This window comes from Acipenser ruthenus, unplaced genomic scaffold, assembly GCF_902713425.1.
Source record: "Acipenser ruthenus unplaced genomic scaffold, fAciRut3.2 maternal haplotype, whole genome shotgun sequence".
Lineage (NCBI taxonomy): Eukaryota > Metazoa > Chordata > Actinopteri > Acipenseriformes > Acipenseridae > Acipenser > Acipenser ruthenus.
This window is the reverse complement of record NW_026708360.1, coordinates 55,557-65,426: the sequence shown is the minus strand read 5'-3', so window position 1 is coordinate 65,426 and position 9,870 is coordinate 55,557. Positions and strand designations below refer to the sequence as shown.

The following is a 9,870-nucleotide window of genomic DNA, read 5'->3' as shown; positions in this document are numbered from 1 at the left end:
GCCACGAACTCACAGTGCACTACAGCCCCCTGCTGGCCACTGCCCGTTACTGCAGGAGTCATCTTCAATACAGCAATCTAACCCTATAAGCCATTCTGGGGCGTATTTACAATGTTTAGAATTACTAGAATAAACTAAAACTCAATGGCAAACGCTTCCACTGGAAGTCATTGAAGACGCTGAGAGAGACTTCTAGTGGAAACGTTTGCCATTGAATTTACACTGAAGATGCTGAGAAGACTTCAAGCGGAAACGTTTGCCGTTGAATTTACACTGAAGACGCTGAGAGAGACTTCTAGTGGAAACGTTTGCTGTTGAATTTACACTGAAGACGCTGAGAGAGACTTCTAGTGGAAACGTTTGCCATTGAATTTACACTGAAGACGGTGAGAGAGACTTCTAGCGGAAACGTTTGCCATTGAATTTACACTGAAGACGCTGAGAAAGACTTCTAGTGGAAACGTTTGCTATTGAATTTACACTGAAGACGCTGAGAGAGACTTCTAGTGGAAACGTTTGCCATTGAATTTACACTGAAGACGGTGAGAGAGACTTCTAGTGGAAACGTTTGCCATTGAATTTACACTGAAGACTCTGAGAGAGACTTCTAGTTGAATTGTAGTTTCTTTCATTATTCTATATTCAGGTCTGTCGAGTGAGTAACAGGTTGAGATGGATTAGTTTTTTTGGACGTTAATTATTTGAAATGTGACTCACTGAGGCTGGCTAGCTGGGAGGAGAGAGAGCTCACTGCTGATTGGCCGACAGGAGGCCCGGACACAGTACTGCCGGCTGCTGATTGGATGACAGCTGGAGAGGCGGGGCTTGTGTCGGGGATGGAGTCTGAAACTGAGAGAGAGAGAGAGAGAGTAAGGAGAATGAAGAGAAAAAAATCAAGATATAAAGAAAAAGTACATTTTTTTAATAGAAAAAACTACATTTTTATTAATACCATGTCCCTCAAAATATACTGCCACCCACTCTCCCCCTCTCCCCCATCTCCTGTCTCTCCTCCCCTCCCGTCATCTCCCTCTCTCCTCTCCTCTCCACTCGCTCGTATCTCATGAAGACGTTGTTCCTGTCTCTCTCTCACCTCTCTCCCTCTCTCCTCTCCTCCTCTCCCTCTCCTCTCATTCGCTCGTATCTCATGAAGATGTTGTTCCTGTCTCTCTCCTCTCACCTCTCTCCCTCTCTCCTCCTCCTCCTCTCCCTCTCCTCTCCACTCGCTCGTATCTCATGAAGACGTTGTTCCTGTCTCTCTCTCTCACCTCTCCCTCCCCTCCCTCTCTCCTCCTCCTCCTCTCCCTCTCCTCTCGATTAGCTCGTATCTCATGAAGACGTTGTTCCTGTCTCTCTCTCTCACCTCTCTCCCTCTCTCCTCTCCTCCTCTCCCTCTCCTCTCCATTCGCTCGTATCTCATGAAGACGTTGTTCCTGTCTCTCTCTCTCACCTCTCTCCCTCTCTCCTCTCCTCCCTCTCCCTCTCCTCTCCATTCGCTCGTATCTCATGAAGATGTTTGTTCCTGTCTCTCTCTCACCTCTCTCCCTCTCTCCTCTCCTCCTCTCCCTCTCCTCTCCATTCGCTCGTATCTCATGAAGACGTTGTTCCTGTCTCTCTCTCTCACCTCTCTCCCTCTCCTCTCCTCCTCTCCCTCTCCTCTCCATTCGCTCGTATCTCATGAAGACGTTGTTCCTGTCTCTCTCTCACCTCTCTCCCTCTCTCCTCTCCTCCTCTCCCTCTCCTCTCCGTTCGCTCGTATCTCATGAAGATGTTGTTCATGTCTCTTCTCTCACCTCTCTCCCTCTCTCCTCTCCTCCTCTCCCTCTCCTCTCCATTCGCTCGTATCTCATGAAGATGTTGTTCCTGTCTCTCTCTCTCACCTCTCTCCCTCTCTCCTCTCCTCCTCTCCCTCTCCTCTCCATTCGCTCGTATCTCATGAAGACGTTGTTCCTGTCTCTCTCTCTCACCTCTCTCCCTCTCTCCTCTCCTCCTCTCCCTCTCCTCTCATTCGCTCGTATCTCATGAAGACGTTGTTCATGTCTCTCTCTCACCTCTCTCACCTCTCTCCCTCTCTCCTCTCCCTCTCCTCTCGATTAGCTCGTATCTCATGAAGACGTTGTTCCTGTCTCTCTCTCACCTCTCCCTCTCCTCTCCATTCGCTCGTATCTCATGAAGATGTTGTTCATGTCTCTCTCTCACCTCTCTCACCTCTCTCCCTCTCTCCTCTCCCTCTCCTCTCGATTAGCTCGTATCTCATGAAGACGTTGTTCCTGTCTCTCTCTCTCACCTCTCTCCGTCTCTCCTCTCCTCCTCTCCCTCTCCTCTCCATTCGCTCATATCTCATGAAGATGTTGTTCATGTCTCTCTCTCACCTCTCTCCCTCTCTCCTCTCCTCCTCTCCCTCTCCTCTCCATTCGCTCGTATCTCATGAAGATGTTGTTCATGTCTCTCTCTCACCTCTCTCCCTCTCTCCTCTCCTCCTCTCCCTCTCCTCTCCATTCGCTCGTATCTCATGAAGATGTTGTTCATGTCTCTCTCTCTCACCTCTCTCCTCTCCTCCTCTCCCTCTCCTCTCCATTCGCTCGTATCTCATGAAGACGTTGTTCCTGTCTCTCTCTCTCTCACCTCTCTGTCTCTCTCCTCCCCTCCTCTCCATTCGCTCGTATCTCATGAAGACGTTGTTCCTGTCTCTCTCTCACCTCTCTCTCCTCTCCTCCTCTCCCTCTCCTCTCCATTCGCTCGTATCTCATGAAGACGTTGTTCCTGTCTCTCTCTCACCTCTCCCTCTCTCCTCTCCTCCTCTCCCTCTCCATTCGCTCGTATCTCATGAAGACGTTGTTCCTGTCTCTCTCTCACCTCTCTCCCTCTCTCCTCTCCTCCTCCTCTCCATTCGCTCGTATCTCATGAAGACGTTGTTCCTGTCTCTCTCTCACCTCTCTCCCTCTCTCCTCTCCTCCTCTCCCTCTCCTCTCCATTCGCTCGTATCTCATGAAGATGTTGTTCATGTCTCTCTCTCACCTCTCTCCCTCTCTCCTCTCCTCCTCTCCCTCTCCTCTCCATTCGCTCGTATCTCATGAAGATGTTGTTCATGTCTCTCTCTCTCACCTCTCTCCTCTCCTCCTCTCCCTCTCCTCTCCATTCGCTCGTATCTCATGAAGACGTTGTTCCTGTCTCTCTCTCTCTCACCTCTCTGTCTCTCTCCTCCCCTCCTCTCCATTCGCTCGTATCTCATGAAGACGTTGTTCCTGTCTCTCTCTCACCTCTCTCTCCTCTCCTCCTCTCCCTCTCCTCTCCATTCGCTCGTATCTCATGAAGACGTTGTTCCTGTCTCTCTCTCACCTCTCTCCCTCTCTCCTCTCCTCCTCTCCCTCTCCTCTCCATTCGCTCGTATCTCATGAAGATGTTGTTCATGTCGTCGTTGAGCAGCAGCAGCTCCTCCGTTAACCCTTCGTTCTCCACGCGGGGAATCAGCTCCAGAACCCGGCGCTGCATGGAGCGACACGTCCGACTCAACTCCTAGAGAGAGAGAGGAGAGAGAGGAGAGGGGGAGGGAGAGAGAGGAGAGAGAGAGAGGAGAGGGAGGAGAGAGAGAAAGAGAGGAAAGGGGATAAAGAAAGAGAGGAGGGGTGGGGGGAGAGAGGACAGAGGAGGGGAGGGGGAGAGGAGAGAGGGGGGAGAGAGAGAGGGGAGGGGGAGAGGAGAGGGAGAGAGATAGAGAGGAGAGAGAGAGGGTTACTAACACAAACACACAGAATATAGACAAAGAAAGGCAGTGACAGACAGACACACACACACACACACACAGAGACACACACAGACAGACACACACACACACACAGCCTCACCTGCAGCAGCTCGAGGTCGGAGGTCTCCACCTGCCCGGAGCTCATCTCTGCCATCATCTCCGACATCACTGTGACATTCCCCCTGACAACCTGCATCTCAGAGCAGAGCTTCGAGAGCTGAGAGAGAGAGGAGAGAGAGAGAGACATCACTGTGACATTCCCCCGGACAACCTGCATCTCAGAGCAGAGCTGAGAGAGCTGAGAGAGAGGAGAGAGAGAGAGAGACATCACTGTGACATTCCCCCTGACAACCTGCATCTCAGAGCAGAGCTGAGAGAGGAGAGAGAGAGAGAGAGAGAGAGACATCACTGTGACATTCCCCCGGACAACCTGCATCTCAGAGCAGAGCTGAGAGAGGAGAGAGAGAGAGAGAGAGAGACATCACTGTGACATTCCCCCTGACAACCTGCATCTCAGAGCAGAGCTTCGAGAGCTGAGAGAGAGAGGAGAGAGAGAGAGACATCACTGTGACATTCCCCCGGACAACCTGCATCTCAGAGCAGAGCTTCGAGAGCTGAGAGAGAGGAGAGAGAGAGACATCACTGTGACATTCCCCCTGACAACCTGCATCTCAGAGCAGAGCTGAGAGAGAGAGAGAGAGAAGAGGGGGAGAGAGAGGAGAGAAAGAGAGAGAGGGGGTGTAGTCTGTAAAATCCTGTAATATGAAATGACGGACGACTCCACTCAAATAACTCGAGTTTCAAGAAGCTTTAATACAGGAACACTCTGTCTTGGTTATTGAGGAGGTAGCACAATATTTATACTGGATCAGCGTTGCAACAAATGAACACGTCAGCATGATTATAGAACGTTCTAGAACTTTCTCAAAGATGAAGATTCCCTTATAAGGGGTTGTTTTCAATTAAGCAGTTTCGCCTCAAAGTAGACATAACAGCGTCCTAACTATATCAGTTGAGGAGCACATTTCAAACAGTTCTCTGTAGAACGCACTGTGCTAAAGAAAACCACACGATCGTCCTTAACACTTTACAGACCACATCACATACTTCCTGCCTCTTCAGGGGACAGAGAGAGGAGAGGGGGGAGAGAGAAATAGAGAGGAGGAGAGAGAGGAAGAGAAAGAGAGGGGGAGAGAAAGAGAGGGGGAGAGACAGAAGAGAGACACAGAGACAGAGAGAGGGGGGAAGAGGGAAGAGAGGAGAGGGGAGAGACAGAGAGAGGGGAGAGGAAAGGGTGGGAGAGAGAGGAGAGGGGGAGAGAGAAGAGACAGAGAGAGAGGGAGGAAGAGGGAGAGGGGGGAAGAATGTGAGACAGAGACAGAGAGACACAGAGAGAGAGAGAGAGGGGTTCCTGATTAAATCTAACAGTGCAGTTCCAGTCTCTGCATAGTCGTCTCCAGCGTCCCGTTCTGAACACAGATTGTATTTATTTTTTCTTTCATTTTAGATTCGGTTTGAATACAAATTGAGGGAATTCCTTCATCAGGCGCAATCACTGCAGCACTCAATTAAGCCCCGCCTACCTGCTCTGCGGAGAGTGTGATTGGCCCGTCTGGGTTGCTGTCCGGGGGTGGGGCGGCTCTCTGCTCTGCGATTGGGGGAGGCAGGGCCCATGCAGTACTGCCGGGCACAGCAGGGGGCGCTGTGAGCCCTCTCACTGAACCCTGGAGTCTGACAGCCGGGTCTGAATCAGGAACACTCTGAGAAGAGAAGAGAGGAGAGGGGGGAGGAGTGAGGGGAGGAGAGGAGAGAGGGAGGAGAGGGGGAGAGAGGTGAGGAGGGTGTGTACCAGTAACTCAGTCAGTGTTTAGTCAGCATCTCTCTCCTCTCCTCTCTCACCCTGTGTGGGGTGTGTATGCCTCTCTCTCCTCTCTCACCCTGTGTGGGGTGTGTATGCCTCTCTCTCCTCTCTCACCCTGTGTGGGGTGTGTATGTATCTCCTCTCCTCTCTTACCCTGTGTGGGGTGTGTATGTATCTCTCTCCTCTCTTACCATGTGTGGGGTGTGTATGTATCTCTCTCCTCTCTTATCATGTGTGTATGTATCTCTCTCCTCTCTTACCCTGTGTGGGGTGTGTATGTATCTCTCTCCTCTCTCACCCTGTGTGTATGTGTGTATGTATCTCTCTCCTCTCTTACCCTGTGTGGGGTGTGTATGTATCTCTCTCCTCTCTTACCATGTGTGGGGTGTGTATGTATCTCTCTCCTCTCTTATCATGTGTGTATGTATCTCTCTCCTCTCTTACCCTGTGTGGGGTGTGTATGTATCTCTCTCCTCTCTTACCCTGTGTGTATGTATCTCTCTCCTCTCTTACCCTGTGTGTATGTATCTCTCTCCTCTCTTACCCTGTGTGTATGTGTGTATGTATCTCTCTCCTCTCTTACCCTGTGTGGGGTGTGTATGTATCTCTCTCCTCTCTTACCCTGTGTGGGGTGTGTATGTATCTCTCTCCTCTCTTACCCTGTGTGGGGTGTGTATGTATCTCTCTCCTCTCTTACCCTGTGTGGGGTGTGTATGTATCTCTCTCCTCTCTTACCCTGTGTGTATGTGTGTATGTATCTCTCTCCTCTCTTACCCTGTGTGGGGTGTGTATGTATCTCTCTCCTCTCTTACCCTGTGTGGGGTGTGTATGGGGGACAGTGAGTCCAGGTCCGTCATTGGAAACTCCAGTCCTTTCCTCCTCAGGTCCTCGTAGACGGAGACCACGCCGGTCAGATCGGGGGAGCTGCGGAAGGCGTCGGCCCAGGCCTGGGGGGGGGAGGGGTTTGAAAATCACAAAACCGCTTCCTATCATTATGAACGCGTCGTTCAGCGGACAGACTTCCAGAGACTAGGGGGGGGAACTCTGCATCATCAACAACTGCTGCTGCTGCTGCTGCAGAGTCACTTCCAATAGGAGCTCGTTTGTTTGACGTGTGTAGTTGTGTGTGTAGTTGTATGTATAGTTGTGTGTGTGTATAGTTGTGTCGCTGTGTGTAGAGTTGTGTAGCTGTGTGTGTAGTTGTGTAGTTGTGTGTGTGTAGTTGTGTAGTTGTACCTGTATCAGGCTCAGCACTTTGTCCTGCACCGCGGCTGGCGGGTTGTTTTTGGGCAGGATGGTTTTCACCAGCACCCCCTCCACAAACTCACGACTCGACACCAACACGTGCAGACGATGCCCACAGTTCTTTACACACGCCTCCAATAACTGAGAGAGAGAGAGAGAGAGAGAGAGGGGGGGAGAGAGAGTCAGACTGACTGACACACACACACACACACACACACACAGACAGACAGACGCAGACACTCACACAGAGACTCACCGTCAGCGACAGCATCACTTCATTGAAGTTTTTATTTCCCACAATCCTCTTCTTCAAGGCCTTGATGGCATCCTTTGGTCTGGAAATCGACAAGAAAACATTTTAACTGAGCGAGCGGCAGACAGACAGACAGACAGACAGACAGACAGACAGAGAGACAGACAGACAGACAGACATACAGACAGCCAGCCAGCCTCCACACCCCCCCAGACTGTGATCCTCTCAATAGCTTGTGATCTGAAGAAGATCCTGAGCGAGATTCATCACAATCAGACGAGCGCGTCTCTAGACGTGTGTGAAAATCTCAACGAATCAACGGCTTAGAAAACAGACTTTCATTTTTTTTTTTTATGAATGGAGACCACGTCTATGTGTCTGTGCGATGACGTCACTAGCGAGTGCGATGACATCATACCCTTCCTCCGTCTCGTTGATGATGTCACAGATCTCGATGTTCAGTCCCCAGTCTTCTGACTGCAAAGAACCATCAGTGGCTTTATCTGTTGGGAATCAAACAGAGATAATCAAACACAGTATATCAATCAAAAACAGAGATAATCAAACACAGTATATCAATCAAAAACAGAGATAATCAAACACAGTATATCAATCAAACACAGAGATCATCAAACACAGTATATCAATCAAACACAGAGATCATCAAACACAGTATATCAATCAAACACAGAGATAATCAAACACAGTATATCAATCAAACACAGAGATAATCAAACACAGTATATCAATCAAACACAGAGATCATCAAACACAGTATATCAATCAAACACAGAGATAATCAAACACAGTCACTGGAGACCGGACGAGCTTTGAGGAGCTGAGCGGCCTCCTCTCGTTCTGTGAATTATCTTGTGCTTGCTTTCTCTCTCTCTCTCTCTCTCTCTCTCTCTCGCACTCCTCCCCTCGCCCGACGCATGAACGAACTCTGAAATGAATAACACGGGGCTGGGAATCAGACTCCCGCTCCACAGCGGTGTGATCCAGTCCTGGTTTCACTAGGAGTTTAATAATAAGACACACCTGAGCTTGTTAGCTAGACACACTGGGGGCTGATCAAGCTGGGAGCAGTAAAACCTGGACTGGATTAAAATATATATCATTTTCTTTTTTAAAAAGGCTAATTAATAAGATAATTGATTGATTCTGAACTTGTATACAGATATTATGCAGAAACCTGCTGTAATAGAACAGGGTATATATCATATGAGGGGAAATGCACGGTACCCGCATGAAAACAGACGCCTTTTAAAAAGTTTCGCATCTGAACTCCTCTCAGCTAGAGAAGCCAGACTCGGATAACGAGTTGCGGTTTTTAATGTGTATTAAATAGACGGGTTCAGTGCAACACTGTGAAGTATATTCAGCACAACTTTTTTGGGGCGGATAATATTTAATATCTTTTTTTTTTTTTGATCGTGTCGAATCAAACTGAAAAATGAACGACGTCGCCACAAAACACTTTAAACGGATGCGAAATCGTTAGCATTGTTTTGAAACGCAATTAAAACTCAAGCGCTCGGTATTTTAATAATGTGTAAAATCTGAAGTCGGCTTATCTACATTCATTTGAGAGGACGCTGGGTTACGTTTTACAAACTAACTCGGTACTTTTTAAGCTTAGACGACGCATTTGATGTGTCGGTTAAAATATTTATGAAGCGCATTGAGGGTTTTATTTTTAAGTTTTTCAGTTTATCTTTTTACATAATCGGGTTAGCAAATATATAATTAGGACTGAGCACTTCGTAAACTTTTCACTGGACCCGCCCCTGCCAGCTTAGCACTGGCTAGCCAGCATGCCAATCACCCAGCTCCACAACCTGATTGGTCCAGGCTTGACCATTCTACCCGCCCCCTGGCCTCTCATTGGCAGAGCGATCCTTCAATTAAGCTGGCTTCTTCCGTAAACTCGTCAACCTCTGCCGAATTGCAAAAATAAAAACTAAGCGAAAGTAAACTCGCTCAAAAAAAAAAAAAAGAATCTAAACGTTTTTAAAAGACGTGACACACGAGGATCGAGTCGCGTTTGTTACTTACCGATTCTCTGTCCCACTGGAGAGGCGAACGGACTTCCCAAGAGAAACTCCATCGTCCCTCCCCAAAAAACTAAACTGCTGCCTGTGAGTCAGCCTCGGGAGCGCGCAGCTGACAGCCAAGACGCCGGGACGCGCGGTCACGTGACAGCGAGGCGCGCCCCCGACACTCCACTCTGCGCGGCCCCGATATCTCAAACACAGAGGCAGCGGCTGTGTGATTTTTGTCACAATCTGTTCAAGCAAACGTCATTTAATTTGTGTGATCAAAACAAACTGCCATCATCCGTATTCTGTTAAACGAGCTTCTAATAGAGGAACAAACGAGTTCAATTGAAGAAGCCCATGTCTGTCTTTTTTTTAATTATTATTATTTATTTCTTAGCAGACGCCCTTATCCAGGGCGACTTACAATTGTTACAAGATATCACATTATTTTTACATACAATTCCCCATTTATACAGTTGGGTTTTTACTGGAGCAATCTAGGTAAAGTACCTTGCTCAAGGGTACAGCAGCAGTGTCCCCCACCTGGGATTGAACCCACAACCCTCCGGTCAAGAGTCCAGAGCCCTAACCACTACTCCACACTGCTACCCTGTCTGCCTGCCTGTCTGTCTGTCAGTCCATTCAAATCAGATTCAAATGAAAGTGGTTGAACCATCACAGCGATTATTAATACGCCTCTCAAATCCATTCCAATTGGGATTCC

At 48.8% G+C, this 9,870-nt stretch overlaps 1 protein-coding gene across 1 annotated transcript; it reads right to left on the bottom strand.

Annotated features, from left to right (window-relative positions):
* Positions 1-717: 717 nt before the first annotated feature.
* Positions 718-9,347, bottom strand: LOC117970710 (TOM1-like protein 2; the record flags this gene model as incomplete). Its single annotated transcript, XM_059020986.1, has 9 exons — positions 9,163-9,347; positions 7,523-7,607; positions 7,108-7,186; positions 6,843-6,992; positions 6,419-6,553; positions 5,329-5,505; positions 3,846-3,962; positions 3,270-3,516; positions 718-849 (listed from the first exon to the last, which is right to left on the bottom strand). Coding segments are annotated over exons 1-9 (1,174 nt in total), but the record flags the coding sequence as incomplete, so codon positions are not given.
* Between the last annotated feature and the right edge of the window lie 523 nt (positions 9,348-9,870).